Source organism: Mus caroli, unplaced genomic scaffold (assembly GCF_978045245.1).
Source record: "Mus caroli unplaced genomic scaffold, Mus_caroli_1 scaffold_10, whole genome shotgun sequence".
Taxonomy (NCBI): Eukaryota; Metazoa; Chordata; class Mammalia; order Rodentia; family Muridae; genus Mus; species Mus caroli.
Window position 1 is genome coordinate 42,890,826 of NW_028227265.1, and position 16,386 is coordinate 42,907,211.

At 42.1% G+C, this 16,386-nt stretch overlaps 1 protein-coding gene across 1 annotated transcript in view; it reads right to left on the minus strand.

The window, feature by feature from the left end:
- Window positions 1–1,980: 1,980 nt before the first annotated feature.
- Window positions 1,981–16,386, minus strand: part of Lonp2 (lon peptidase 2, peroxisomal) — a 78,079-nt gene continuing 63,673 nt past the window's right edge. The window contains exons 12-15 of the mRNA XM_021169891.3: window positions 9,231–9,373; window positions 5,017–5,224; window positions 4,471–4,661; window positions 1,981–2,370 (exon numbers count right to left, since the gene is read on the minus strand). Coding sequence (XP_021025550.1) covers window positions 2,149–2,370; window positions 4,471–4,661; window positions 5,017–5,224; window positions 9,231–9,373 — 764 coding nt within the window. The 3' untranslated portion in view covers window positions 1,981–2,148. The remainder of the gene's footprint in view (window positions 2,371–4,470; window positions 4,662–5,016; window positions 5,225–9,230; window positions 9,374–16,386) is intronic.

Below are 16,386 nucleotides of genomic sequence, written 5' to 3' on the forward strand. Positions count from 1 at the left end.
TGGTATTGGGATAAACGTGACACTTGGTGAGATGTGAGACCTGAGGAAACATGCTGTCACTCTCTACAGCACTTAGGAGAGTCAAGAGTGGTTGCCAGGTCTGGAATGAGGGAATGAGTTTAGTTTTTTTTTTGATTGTGCTGAAAAAGTTGTGGACAGTGGGAATAATGAATGTCACAGATGTCCCTGAATTAGATACTTGTAAGTGGTAAATCTTTGGACATTTTCTCCATTCAAAAACTCCTTCCTAATAAACCAAAAACAGTGTTAGAAAAACAAAAATCTTACTGGCAAACCTCAAATGGGCACCTTTAGAAACAAAAGATGGGCTGGAGAGATGGCTCACCAAATGAGTGCTTGCTGTTCTTGCTGAAGACCCAAATTCAGTTCTCAGTTCCCAAACCAGGCAGCTCAGAAGCACTTGTAACTCCAGCTCCAGGGGATGCCTCCCGCTCCTGGTCTGTGCGGGTATTCATATGTGCATACACCCAAAGAAAAGCAAGACACAAAGACTGACGTATGACAGCACAGAAGACGTCCTGTGACATTTCCTAAGTATTTAGAAGGCCAGTGCTGATGTCTAGGACCCAAAGAACCCCAAGCCTTAACAGGTGTTCTTTGTTGCCACCTCAGGCAGGGAGGAGGCAGAGCTGGGTGTGGAGACTCCTGGCTGGAGGCTGTCAATTGTTTCTTCCCTCCCTGTTTCACTCCCCTGAACGGCAGCATTACTGAGGTGGTTACCTCACTAAGGGTTGTGAATGTCTGTCTAGACCCACCTTTCCAGTGCCCCAGTGTCTTGGATCTGACATTTCCTCCAGAGGTTTTATTAGCAGGCCTGACAGGAGTTCAGGTTACTTGCAGAACCCATTCTCATCCAGGAAGTGTCAAAAATATTTTTATATTATCTCTTAGGTTTTGTAATGTAAGGTTCTGACTCTAGAATTAAAATTGCATTTATGTTGGATTCTTGTTGAATCAGCAATACTACTAAATTTTTTGTTTTGTTTTGTTTTGTTTTTTCGAGACAGGGTTTCTCTGTATAGCCCTGGCTATACTCACTCTTTGTAGACCAGGCTGGCCTCGAACTCAGAAATCCACCTGCCTCTGCCTCCCGAGTGCTGGGATTAAAGACGTGCGCCACCAAGCCCGGCTTAACTACTAAACTAAACTATTATTTCACACATGGACATGTTAGAAACTGGGTTCAGAAAACTAGTAAGCATAAGAGGCTGCCTTCATCTTATGGTACCTTGGACACATCATCCTATGGTCACAGGACAGGCATGGGAAGTTGACATGCTTGGAATTTGGCATAAGTAGAAGGGGGAGCAGGAAGGAGGATTCTGAGTTTAGGGGCCTTCCTAGAACATACAGCTTTTGTGGGGGGAGGGGAGCTGTACTTTGAGATTACAGGCACCCAAAGCTCTTGTGATGCTGTAATGACTGCCAGCACATGCCCCTGCCCCATATAATTAATGTTCTCATTGCTGCTTCCCTTAGCCTAAGACCTGTATTCTCATGTGCAGTCAGTCTCATCCTAGACCCCTTTAACACAAACACAAGGATAGTTGCCTAGAGTTTTGTTTTCGCTAGTTTCCCTTCCAAGTGATTGGTTCCAGGATCAGATAAAATCTACATGTAAGTCTCCATAGCTAAGAGTGTATGCCAGCTGGTTTTTGTTTAACACAGCATTTCTCTATGTAGTCCTGGAACTTGCTTTGTATAGACTAGGCTGGCCTTAATCAAGAGAACCACCTGCCTCTGCTTCTCTCCTCGTGTGCCTGTGCCATACCTAGCTCACTCAGTTACAGGCACACCAGGCACACTGGTGAGAGGGGTTCCTGGATCTCCACTTTATACTGGAGTCGGATTCAGGTTTATAGTGGGCCTAAGGGTTGACATTTCTAAAAAGTTCTTTGTTCTAGGACCACAGAATACCTCTGTCTTTCCCAGGGATACCAAACCCACTGGAGACCAGAATTGTAGGTTAAATTACTTTATTAAGCCAACATTTCTGTAATAAACAACAACTACTTAAACAGACTCATTGCTATCTTGATTATATCCACAGATTAGGGAGATTTTGCTTAATCATTTGGTGCCTCAAACCAGCCTTGCCTCGTAATTAAATTCAGCTAATGTTCGGGCCTATAGTTTGCTGTCAATGAGACCAGGTCTGGTCTTGACAGGAAAGCCACCATCAAAAGCTGCATTTAGAACTTCATCCAGGCAGCTTGCTGTAACAAAACTTAGATCCTGTCTGACGTTGCTTGGGATCTCTTCAAGGTCCTTTTCGTTCCTCTGCGGGATTATGATCTGCTTCAGTCCTGCTCGGTGTGCTGCTAGGACTTTGTCTTTAATTCCACCCACCTGCCAGGCAAAAGAAGACAACTCTCAAGGTTTCTGTTCACCGCCGAGCACCTACCTTTTACTGAACCATCACTGACTTAGACATCAGCCCACCTCCCACCTTGTGATAGTATGAGCTGGGAGGCCACTGAGGAGCTTAATGGTAACCTATATTAAAAACTTTTAAGGAGAGAAAACCTGTAACCTTGATGGCTCTCGATATTTTTTAATTGTCGTTTGCAGCCTTGTGTTTAGGTTGTTGTGTTTGGTTCTACTATTCCTAGCTACAAGAAAGAAGTTTGAAGATTTTACCATAAAGAAATGACAAATGGAGGAAATATACATGCTGACTTAAATGTTATGCAATGTGTACATGCATTGAACATCATGCTATCTCAATACATACCATTTTCGTTTTTACAAAATAAAGATTTTTAAGTTAACAAAACAGAACTGCTCTTACACAGGAAGCTCAGTGTCACAGGACTATTGTCTTCATTACCACAAAGCAAGGCTTTTGTGCCACCTAAAAATGAGAAAACTCCAAACAAAACTCCTGTAAGGTATTTGTTTTTGTTTTGTGACACAATCATTATAGATTGGCTTGGCCTTGAACTCCTAGAGATCTGTCTTTCTCTGTTCCCTGCCCCCAGTGCTGTGATTAAAGGCACATGCCACTAGTCCTCACCCCTCTTGTGGCTAAAAATAAATAAATAATAAAAACAAAACCCTAAAATCTATGCCCATAATGATTCCTTCACAAAAGATGGAGTCTAAATTCTCTTCCGCAGTGTGAGCCTGGCCTTGTGACTTGTCTGTGTGGAGCACACTATGCTGGAAGTGATGCTATGTGCAGTTCAATGATAAGGTATAAACAGAGAGCTTCTGCCTGGATTGTTATCGTGGATCACTTGCCCTACACAGCCTGGGGAAAACCCCAGGGTGAAGACGACTTGGGCCTCCTCTGCATCATGCAGCAGGTCCTCCTCCTCCTCCTCAGTTACCCAGGAGACTGTGGCCTGCATGCAGTTAGACCCTGAGCCACAAGAAGGCTGCCTACAGGCTCAGCACTTCAACACTTACTCTAGCCTAATTGGCTAGACTGTATGCTGCATGTAAGATGATATACATATATACACACACAGAGATCACATATATTTTAGTCATTTTTTTAACCAATTCTAAACAAAAATCTAAAATGTTCCCCTTTTTTTAGCCTTAGCAAGTATTTTTTAAAAATTCTATTTTTTTCTTCATGGTCCTTGCATGGTTGAATGAAAATATTGGAGTACAATAATTTTAGTGGTGAACTAAGTCTTACATGAAAGACTAATAACAAGCAAGTCCTCTGCTACCGAACCATATTTCTGGCTCTTTTTTTACTTTGAGGCAAGGTCTCACCAGGTTGCCCACACTGCTTCAATCTTCCTGTGTTGCTGGATTTTGCAAGTGCCTGGCCCCTTTAGTGAGTCTATAACCTACTCTCATCTGTGTAAGGACTTTAGCAGGGAAAAGACTATTTGCTGCTGCTGCTGCACCTCCTCCTCTTCCTTGTCTTGCTATGGCTGTCAACACTTTGTCCTGTCAGACAAGTCCTGGTACCTAGTCACAGAAAGCCCTAAGTCCTGGGTATTCCCACAGCATTTGCATGCAGGTCAGGATATGCACTGGAGCCCAGGAACCTACAGATCCAGGCAGGATTTTTGAAATTGTTTTGCTATAAATCTTGCCAATTATGGTACTCTTAAGATTCCTACAAGGTGCTAGGATGTCTCAAAGGAACTTGAAAAAGCATGGAATGAGCTTGAAAGCCAACGGTACACGCAGCACACTTCACTGCTAAGAAGAGAGAGAGACTGCAGGCATTCTGATGAACCGCTGATTTTCCTATAACCACACTGATATTTCTTTCCCCTTAAATATCTCTAGATCACAGGGAAACTTGGGAGATGGTCAGGTGTTCTTTACTTGACCAAAAGTTTATAAGTTAGTTACAGGTATTAAAATTTTAATGTTTAAAATTTTTAACCAAAGTTTTTACAGAAAGCTACTATTCATGTAAATTTAAAATTACTAATTTAAATAAATATTACAAGTACATGATCTGTTTTCTATACTTACTGGAAGAACAAGCCCTCTCAGCGTAATTTCCCCAGTCATGGCTACATCTGAGCGCACAAGCCGCCCACTGAAAAGTGAGGCGAGACAAGTTACTATGGTAACACCAGCAGATGGTCCATCTTTTGTGACAGCTCCAGCTGGGAAGTGCAGATGGATGTCTGTGTTGTCAAGAAGATCAAAACTTCCAAAAGCTTTAAAAAGGGGGAAAAAGAAAGGATTTTAATATAGAAAAATTAAGTCCAGTTTTTTTCTCTGAATAAAATCAAACACAAAAATGAATGCTTTGTATAAATGGATGCTTAAAGATATTAATGGATAGTGTACTTTGAGTGAGGTCTGGACGGTAAGATTCCTTCTCTTTTAAGTGTGATTTAAAGGCTTGTTTTTGTATCTAGTTCAGGGACTCAGCCAGATAGTCTAACGAGATCACAACCCTGGACTTTAGTGAATGGTGTCATCCTTGTTTCAGAGTTAGTTAGATACTTCCTGGATTACGGTCCAGGGCCCTCCTTCCCAGCTGTGTCCCACTGCAGTTAGGCCATGTACCATTAGTCAGGTGGTATTTCTTTGCATTGCTTCGAAGCCAGCTAATGGCGAGATGGGCAGACTCCTTCATGACGTCCCCGAGCTGGCCGGTCAGTGTTAGTTGGCCTTCACCATCCATTCTGCTTGCTTCCACAAACATGATTTTGCCACCCAAGGGAGTCCATGCTAACCCTATTGCCACTCCAGGTTGACTCAAACGCTCAGATACCTTGAAAGATGAGAATATTAGTTATGCCAACATGCAGAAATTGTTTCCAGAGCACTTTAATCACACCGTCTTGTAAGACTGCAAACTTAGGCACTAACTTCTGACAGCTTATTACCTGACATTATTTTGAGTCACATGTCTCACTATCTGGATGTTCTTATTTAGCATTCACCAGATGTATATAGCTCTACACATGGGTGAGGAACTGACCTCCAAGAGCAGTTGGGTCTAGGTACATATGCCTTGATTTTCAGGGTATCTTCAGTGGGCTGTGTATCTCTACACATCCAAAGCCTGGCTGGCTTTTTAGTATGTGAGCTTCAGGGAGCAACCATCTTCTCACTAACATTTATCTGACAAGTGATAGCTCTCACAGGCTTTCTGTCGCCACTCCTTGGTGATATCCTAGACTCAGGGCAGTGCTACCTGGATGCCAGTTTAAGAGGAACAAGCTGCTTAGCTGGGACTATGAGTCTAGTTAATAAACTACTGGTTAATACACCCTAGGTATGAAGATACAGATTAACCGTTGGAAGACAGCAATGCTAACTTTGACTGCACCCCCATATCTCCAGAGAATAAGCACAGTGTGCCACCAAGGACAACCCAATGTGCAACTTCTCTGCTGTCAGGTGCCTGGCTTCACTATGGAAGAGCAAAGACTGGCCGCTTCCTGGGAGCGAGCTGGGTTGCTCTAGCAGCTGTGTGCAGTGGAAACCATGACATCAGTAAAGCCACTGGGTAGGTGGCCAACTTTAAGAGTTCACTTTGACCTTTAATTTCACAGGTAGATGGCAGTTTACCTAGCTTTCAGCATCAGCCCAGCTCACACCACACACTTCCCTCTAGCACTGGCACCTGCTCTGTTCTATATTTGAAAAAGAAAAGATTAATATGTAGGTCAGTGCTGTTTAAAAACAACACAAATAGATGAGAGTGTTCACAATTTAAAAAATTAATATTGAGTCAATTTTCTTCTTCTTTTCATTACATGGCTTCTTTCCAGAGCTGGATGGACTAACCCTAAAGAATAATCTTCAGAAATGTGAAGTCATGTTTAACATAATAAGCCATTTGTTACACTTTTATTAGCTGTTAATCACATTGTTACAGTTGAATCCTCAGAACTATTAACGATGTTGCTTCAAGAAACCAGGCAAGGGGCTGGAGCAGTGGCTTAGCAGTCAAGCTCACTTCTTGTAGAAGATCCAGGGTCAGCTACTAGTACTCACCAAGTAGCCCAGCCAGCTGCCTGTTAACTCCAGTTTTAGGGGAATCCCATTCCTTCTGGCCTCCATGGGTACCAAGTGTGCAAGCAAGTGGTGTATATGTGTGTGTGTGCAAAGGAAGAGAAGCTCGCAGATCAGTTGGCCTGATGGGTGGTATCAAAACCAAGAAGGACGCTGCCTCAAAAACAAGGTGACTCAACTAAACAACTTCAAAGCCCTGGTTACCCACCAGCACTTACTAACTTCTCATTTCGATTACTGATTTGTGGAGTCACCAGTTTTAGATGGTTTTCTTAGGGCTAGAAAGATGGCCCAGCTGGTAATAAAGGTGCTTGCTGCCAAGCCTGATGACCTAACTTTGATCCACAGAGGAGCCCATATGGTGAAAAGAGAGAACTGATTCCTGAAATCACCCTCTGACCTCCACATGCATACTGTGGTATGTGCCTGTGTGCACACACAAAACAGACACAAACCTTTTCAGAATGTTTTTCTCACTCACTCTGTATCAAATTAAAATAAAAGTATCTCAAGTTGACCTTCTTCTAAGGCTTTGTGCCTTAGGCAAGGAGTGTACCACTGAACTCTAACCCCAGCCCGAGAGTTACTTTGTTACTTCCCACTCACACCAGCGAGGCTAATGTGTAGACTGGGGAAAAGCTTAAAGCTTAATGAATACTCCACAGGGTCTCTTAGTGCTTACATCCTTTTTTTTTTTTTTTTTTTTTAAAGAAAAAAACTGGAAATGTTTGTGTATGTGTACATGTACCTGCATGCCATGGCACACGTGTGGAGGTCAGAGGACAACTTTGTGGTCTTCTGCCATGTGAGTTCTGGGAACTGAACCCTGCCTGGATCTCAGACATGGATCTCAATCTTTATCTTGCCGAGTTGTTTTTCTAGCCCTATTGGTTTTAACACTTCAAAGATCAGCACTTAAGGAACATTTGCATATCTAATTGTGGCCAAGTTTTTATTTGCTTTTACATCACATGACTGAAACAGTGGTCTGTTCAAATGTGCAGAGTTCTCTGTGACCTTTTTAGTCTAGGGGAAGACTTATGGACTCACCAAGATTTTACATTCACTTGGCATCCTAGTCAGGCTCTGGCAAGCCTTACAGGGATATGACTGCGAGTATGTTCCAGGGCTGACAGAGCACCTCAAGGGAAAGGACATTGGTCAGAGTGCAGGGGGCCTGGAGAGGCAAGGCCCTTGTCTAGGGAGAGGATGTAGGCTTGAAAACAAGAGAGTGGGGTTTGCAAACTGCCTAAGGGAGTCTTCCTTTACTTCTGAGTTGGTAGAAGTATTCACATGTAATAGCTAAGATGACATCAGAGAGTGCTGCTGAGACGTGTTTACAATTCCTCCTTTTTGTTCTTCCTGCTATGTCTCTGTCAGAGCTCCTGGAATGGCAAAAATGCATAGGAGTCCAGAATCTGCTGAGAAGGTTATATGTGTAACATGTATCAAGCCTTTGTTTTAATATAGTTTAAGTGCTCAGATTGCTGCTGGAATGAGCTTTTTCTGTTTTTGTATTTTGTTTTGTTTTTTGAGACAGGGTTTCTCTGTGTAGCCCTGGCTGTCCTGGAACTCACTCTGTAGACCAGGCTGGCCTCGAACTCAGAAATCTACCTGCCTCTGCCTCCCAAGTGCTGGGATTAAAGGCGTGCGCCACCACTGCCCTAGAATGAGCTTTTTATGGAAAGTCTAGAGAAAGAGGCCATGAAACTTGGGTTTAGAATCGCTGTCTTCACTTATGAACTAACAAGCGAGAAAGCACATCAACTTCTTTTCTCAACCAAAATTAAGCTCAGTTTTTTAAAAATTCAAATTCATGGTATCTTAAGAATATAAACAACCCCAATAACACCGTGGGTTGTATGGTTCATGTTGAGATTCACTGGCGAGAATAAACAAGGACTGTTCTGGCAACTGGGAGCTTTGTGGGGAGCCAGTCCAGAACGTAATACATGGCCACTGTGGATGAGTTCGGGGAGTCTTTCTTCTCCCTTTGTTGTAAGCCCTTGGGAAAAACTACCATCACTGGTAATGATTTTGAAATTTTGCTGGAGACACTGCCTTATGCACAATTTAACAGCCCTCATAGACATCTTTACAAATCTTTCCTGGGAATTTACCTGTGAATCACCTCAACATCTAAATACTACAAATGCCTTCAACACCCTATTTTATAAGCTACTTCCATCTTCTGCTTCAGCTCATACTGGCTTTCTGGCCTTTGGTGACGTAGGAAAGGAAAAAGTAGAAAAAAACAGAAACAGAAATAGAGCAGCATATAATTTAACCCTTGAGGGTTATCTACCGGGTTGGAACTGGTAGTAGTCTGTGTTTTTCAAGTAGTTGGGATCAGGGCTGATTCGCTGCCTCCTTTCTAAGCCCTTGGTGGGCAAGACAACAGGAACTTCTAAATAAATGTTTCTCTTAGGTTGCTTGATTAATCCTTGATTAAACTTAATCCTTGATTAAGATGCATATGATAAAAGACAGAACTCTTCTGCGTAGGCAGGTCAATGAGCATGAGCACTCATGAAGTGGAGGGATGACTCTGGGTCAAGCCAGCCTGGGTGCCCATAAGAGGTCATGACTTGGGTCACTTCCATTCAAGAGCCACACTATCACATTAAGCACCTAAGTGCAACACTACACAGGGAAATTTTCCATTAAATTTTCCAGAACTTAGCTTCAGAAACCCCAGCTCTAGCTGTCCGACATCAAGCAAGCACCAGTGTAAACATAGATATGAGAATCATCACCTCCAGCTCATACAGGGGTGGCCCCAGGATGTCTTTCAGGGCATGGGAGTCGATCAGAATTGGCATTTCAGGTGGCAGGGCCAAATCTGCAGTGTCACTGATGGATTCAGGTTTTGCATCTTCCAGCACATGTTCTTTGCAACCTAAGAGAAACATTTATTTAGAAGTTCCAAGTGAGCTGTTGGTTTGAAAATTCATTACTAGTAAAGAGAAATGGGAGGCACAGTGAATGCCACCAGATTAGTCCTTCATGTGTTTACAGGCACAGACCTTTTACCTGTACACAGGCAGAGGAACTGGTCTTTCAAAGCCCTTAGGGAGTATTTGCCCATCACCCACATGATAGCTCACAACTTTCTGTAACCCCAGTTCCAGAGGGTCTGATGCTTCTTCTAGCCTTCTCAAGTGCCAGGAACATATGGGGTGCACAGACATTCATGGAGGCAAGAAAGGCAAAACATCCATGGACATAAAAAACTAAGGAGATGACCCCGCCTCAAACCTCTATGGTGCTGGTGAGATGGCTTACTAGGTAAAGGCATCCGCAGCCAAGCTGGACAAGTTTGGTTCCCAGTCCCGACATGGTTGAACAAGAGGACCAACTCCCTTAAATGAAGTAGTCCTCTGACTCCTGTGTGCATGCACACATACACACCCACACAGAGATTTTAAATTAATATACTCATTTTAGACAGACTCTCACTATGTATCTCTGGCTGGTGTGGAACTTGCTATATAGACTAGGTGGGCCTCAAACTAATAGAGAACTGTCCTTTCTGCATGCTGGGAACATGGTATGTACTACCATGGTAGGCATAAAAATGTTTAAAAACTGTAGAAAACTGTGCCTCTCTTTGTATCATAGCTAGCGTGCTGATAAGTTTTTGTCTCTTCACACAAACTAGAGTCACCTGGGAGGAGGAAACCGCAAGTGAGAAATTGCCTGCATCTGATTGGCTTGTGGGCATGTCTGTGGTTTTGTTTTCTTGATAAAAGACTGATGTGGGAGAGTCCATCCTGCTGTGGGTGGGTGCCACCCACCACATGCCATCCAGGTAGCCATGGATTATGTAAGAAAACAGGCTGAGTGAGTGAGCCCAGTTCCCCATGGTATCTGTGTCAGTTCCACCCCCAGCTTCCTGCTGGAGCACCTGCTCCAATTTCCCTTGATGATGGACTGTGATGTGGAAGTATAAACCAAATAAACCCTGTCCTCCCTCAAGTTGAATTTGGTCAAGGTGTTTATCACAGCAACAGAAAGCAGACTGAAACACTAGTCTTGTTTTCCCTTGGGCTTGTCTGGTCTGCTATCTTACAACGTACTTAAACTGTTTCATCTTTTATGACCCCTCTCATACTCCCAGTGAAAGTGATTATTGTGCACACTAATAAGAAATATACAATGATTACAGTTAGCTAAATTGCATTATATATATTTATTTTGCTATGATTTTCCCATTCTTTTCTTTTTTTCTACTCTTACAGATCATGAAATTAAGGCACCCTCCTCTTAACTTTCCTTCCAAAGTGACCATCAAATATGTGTAAGAGCAGCACAGCAGCCTTACACTAACTCGATTGTGCTAACTGGAGTCATTATGAGATCATTAAACGACACAGGGTGACCTTTAGGGTGAGGGCTCTTCTGGCTATCTCTTCACACACGAATCATGGGTAACAGGAAATTTGTTGACAAGAGGACAAGTTGAGCTATGAAAAATCTCAAGACCCTCACTACCTATTTCTATGGGGTTATAAAAATTACAAAGCAAATCTGTTGTAGATTCCACAGTGCAATGCACATGATCTGAAGTGTGAAGTCTCCTTACATATGTCATCATACCATGTCTGTAATGCACATGATCATCCCAGGCTTAGCTCAATGGATCCTACAAAGTCTTTTCATCTTCCTAACTTCCTCCATAGGATTTCTTTCACAAAAAATGTGCAATGGTCGGCTATTCTGTGGCTTGTGAAATGGTAGACTTTCTGTGAGTGACTGTTTTCAGCAGCATTAGATCTTAGAGGAGAAGAGAAAGTAGGTTATCATTTGTCATACAGGGAGAAAAGGTTACGGACCACAGAGTGCAAGGAAGAGACACAGACAGCTGTCAGCTGCCTTGCTGTGACATGCTCTGTGAGCTCTGCTGAGGTGGGGCTGCTGTTGTTGGATTTCATTTTACTGTCACCAGAAGGGATAAGGGCACATGGGTGAAGTTCAAGACAATATGGAGCCACTGCCTGGGGACAGCTGACCTTTTTCAAGTGTGGTCTTGGGCTTGGTGCTTAGTGCACAGAGGGAGCAGGGGTAAGAGCTCTTTACAGAGGATAGCCCTTTAGACACTAGTAAGCTCAGAGCTCATCTATACTAAAAACGTTCCATAATTCAAACATATGGTGTGCTCACCAGCATTTGTCTATTTTCTGACCACTGGCAGGAGGAACCAGTCTCTATGCTCTGCTGCTGTGGAGCGCACATGACCATGCGTTCTCCAGTTGTAAGCCAAAAGAAACCTCTGCTCCTTTAAATTGCTTCTTGTTGGGTACCCACAAGAAATCTGGCAAAGTGGAGCTGTTGTGACAAACAAGGCTGTGGTTGTAGAAGAAATCTGGAAGAGTTTGGCGCAGTGGGCTAGAGATGCTGTAGAGTGCTGCAAGCGTATGGCCATTTTGATGGACACTTGGACAACTACAGTGTTAATTAGGGATGTGGAGAGAGAGAGAGGTGGGCTGATGAGGTTTTAGAAAAAACCAAAGGCTACTGGGAACTGCACTAGGCCCTCAGTGTTACATTCTGGCAAAGAATGTGACTATGTTCTATCTGGGTCCAAAAACTTTGAGTAAGGCTAAAGTCATAAGTAAGGGTCTAAGTTTGAGGTGGAGGAGATTCAAAGCATAACACCCAGGCTCCAGCATGCTGACTGACCACTGGTCTTTGCCAGATTTACAAAACAGAGCAGAAAGGTATTTTAAAAGCCATGCAGTTTGGTGAGGAGAGGAATATGAGTAAGTTTAAAACTGTGAAGAGAGTTAAAGTTGTGGGCAGGGATGGTGCACAATGGTTAGAGATTAGTGCCACTGCAGAGCGCAGAGGGACTTGGCATTACATGGGAAAATGGAAAGCTGCCCTGAGGTAAGACCTCACTCACAGAGAGCTGCAGCCATATACAATGCAAACTCATCTGAAAAGAGAATGGCTGAACAGAGGAAGCCTCTAGGACCAGGGGTACTCAGAGAAATATTCCCAGGCAGAGGGCAGTAAAGCTGTGGTCCAAAGGAACTAGGTTTTATCTTAAACTGGTAGTACAACTTGGCATCGTCTACATGGTACTGGTCAAAATGCAAGGATTATAGGCGCATAGAGGCTTACACCAAGATTCCAGAGAGTCACCAAAGGCAGGCAACATTTAGTAACACTGGGTCCCTGCATGGAGCTCCTGAGCAGACTGTGTGAAGCTGTGGGAGTGAAACCCAAGTTGTAACAGAGCCTCAGATACCCGAGATGCAGAAACATTAGGCTGAGGAAAGCTGCACTTAGAGAATAGTGCACTGTGGGCAAGCTGGCAGCACAGTGAGCCAGTGGCACACAAATGGTACTCATGTTGCAAGTATGGAAAACTGCCTTTCTTAGGAGGTTGTGTGGGTGAACACCAAAGGTCCAGAAAGTTGCTTAGCCCAGGCAGTATGTATCAAGGTTGGAAATGAACTCTAACCTGTAAGACTTAATAAAACCTTTCCTCCCCAAGTTGCTTTTGGTCATGGTGTTTATCACAGCAATAAAAAGCAAACTATTCCAACACCTCCCATGAAAAGTCTTGCATCTGCATATACTCCATATTGTCCTTGGTTCCTCATCCAATAGTGATTGAGGTCAAATGGGCCAATGTTATTAATTGGTTTGTATAACGTATACAGAGTTGAGGTATTAAACAAACGGTGGTGGTTGATCTTACAGTTAATATTCCACTTAGGGAACAATAAAAAAGTGATTCTAGGTATCCTGAGTTCTTGGACTAAGGAACTATTTTCTGAACTGCACACTCAATTCTGCTACAGTAAAGTCCCACGTGAACACTGCAAATAAGTCAAGTGAAAGAATATAGCTGGGCTTGCAAGATGGCTCAGCGGGTAAGAGTACTGACTGCTCTTCCAAAGGTCCTGAATTCAAATCCCAGTAACCACATAGTGGCTCACAACCATCCGTAATGAGATCTGATGCCCTATTCTGATGCCTCTTAAGTCAGCTACAGCGTACTTATGTATAATAATAAATAAATCTTTTAAAAAAACAATCAGGCTATAGAATTACAAAAAATATAGCTGATAATAAATAAACCAGGCAAAGAAATAACTCCAATGTGTACATGCCTAGGCAGTAACATAAGAAACATAAAACCCAAAGCCAACTTTACGAATTACTAATCCAGGGGCTGGTGAGATGGCTCAGTGGGTAAGAGCACCCGACTGCTCTTCCGAAGGTCAGGAGTTCAAATCCCAGCAACCACATGGTGGCTCACAACCATTCGTAACGAGATCTGACTCCCTCTTCTGGAGTGTCTGAAGACAGCTACAGTGTACTTACATATAATAAATAAATACATCTTTAAAAAAATTAAAAAAAAAAGAATTACTAATCCAACAGTAAAGGTGAAAGTGAGTCAGATTGACTGTCAACTAGAGAATGACATAATGATCGCAAGAATGTTCAAAACAATAAAAATAAAAGAATAAGCACCCGATTAAGGCCTAAACAGCTGAATGAAACATGGACCATAATGCAGGCTATAGGAATTATACTAAGACAGACAGACTGAAGACAGAGCAATCTGACATGAGGGAAATAAAGAAAAAAAAAAGCCATCAGTCAAGTGAAAATCTCTGTGGAAAATGTCACCGATACAACAGATCAAAGAAAAGGTAAGATACCTGTCTTAGTCAGGGTTTCTATTTCTGCACAAACATCATGACCAAGTAGCAAGTTGGGGAGGAAAGGGTTTATTCATGAACAAAAACTAATAGATATAAAGGCTCAGGTTAAAGTTAGCACAACAAAGGTGGGTGACTTTAGCACCTCATTCTATTAGTTGGAAGTCTTCCCAACAAAAATGAACAGACAGGACAGAGAGGTTGCTCAGCAGTCAGAGTACCTGCTGCTCTTCCGGAGAGTCAGGTTTGGTCCCAGCAACCACACAACAGCTTGCAACCATCTAAAACTCCAGCTGCAAGAGATCTGGTGCCCTTTTCTAGCCTCCATGGGCACCAGGCACACACATGGTACATAGTATATATGCAGGCAAAACACTCATACACATAAGATAAAAAATTAAAAATTAAAAACTAGAGAAATGTGTGAATGAAATGATTACAGAGCAAATGGACTTGACAGACACTATAGTCCATTCTACCGAAGCACTGCAGGATATACATTTTCTTATTTCTCTAAAATAAATCATGCATTCGGACACAAAGCAAGTCTCAACAAATACATGAAATCTGAAATAATTCCTTGTCCTCATGACAATAGAATAAGACTACAGCCCAACAGCCAGAGAAACTGTAGAGCATTTACGACTCCTGGAGATGAATATCCTACTGTATGATGACTGGTTCCCTATAAAAATCAAGTAGATAAAAATTTTTTAGAATCAAATGAAAATGAAAACACAACATTCCAAATCCTATGGGATTCAAGGAAAGCTGGCCTGGGAAAAGAAATGTATAGCTCTAAGTGTTTACATTAAAAAATCAGAGAGGTTGCAAACATACAACGTAGTGAATGAAAAACCTTAGGGCCCTGGGAAAATCCCAGGACAAGAATCATTAAACTCAAGATCAGTGCTGAAAGTATGATATGGAAACAAACAAACAAAAATACAAAGAACCAACCCTTAGTCAAACAAACTAAAAGAGAGAGAGAAGACCCAAATTAATAAAATTAGGGATGGTAAAGGAGCCATTACAATCAACTCCAGTGGAATTCAGAAAATCATTTGGTCTTATTTTGAAAGAATATATTTTACTAGATTGGAAAATCTACAAGAAATGGATGAATTTCTAGATGGATATGATACATAAAAATTAAGCCATGTTGAGATAAACAATTTAAACAAATCTGTAGCAAGCAGTGAGGCTGAAATAGTAATTAAGTCTCTCTCAACTGAAAAAAAAAAGGCCAGGTCCAGATGGATTTTCCCAGACCTAGAAGATCTAACAATGATACTTCTAATACTAGTCAATAAAACAAAAAAGAAAGGAATATTACCAAACTCTTCTTACAAGGCTAGTTTTATCCTGATACCAAAGATAACATAAAAAAAAGGGAAGAAACAAAGAAATGTCTCTGATGTACTTAGATGCAAATGTTTTCAACAAAATACCTGCAAACTGAATTCAAGAACACATCAAAAAGAACACGTTCACCAGATCAAGTTGGATTTAAATACAGCTAAGATGTACACCAATGGAAAACAAAGTGAAAGAGAACTCTGGGAAACAATCCCATGGTTCAATACATGTAAGCAACAAATGTTGCATATTATATAAGGAGACTCAAGGACAACATGGTTGCTTCCATAGATACAGATGAGGGACCTGACAGAACCCAACACTGCTTCATATTAAAAATTCAGAAGAAGCCCAGAATAGGAAAAACATATATGACAGACCCACGGCCAACATTATGTGAAATTAGGAAAACCCCAAAGCAGCTCTACTACTGTGCAGTTTTTCTATTCGTACGCATTGCAGCATAGTAAGACTAGGAGTCACAGCTTTAGCAGCAACAGAAGGGAACAGACAGATACAGACAGGAAATAAGTCCAAGTGCCTCTACTGTAGGTGACATGGTTCTCTATGTAAGAGACCTAAAGGCTCTAACCAGAAGAACCCTTAACACTGATAAGACACTTTTAGCAGAGGAGCAGGATACAAAGTAAGCACACAAAAATCATTAGCCTTCCTATATACCAATAGAAAACAAAGTAAAAAAGAATCAGGAAACAATCCCATTTACAACAGTCTTTAAAAATATGTTGGCTTGTTAATAGTGTCAGTGGATGTAGTGCAGGCTTCGGGGGAGAACAGTCACCAGTATTATCCAGTACTGAACCCTGGAAGCTGCAATACTGGATACAAACTAGGCTCATCAGGGAAGAGG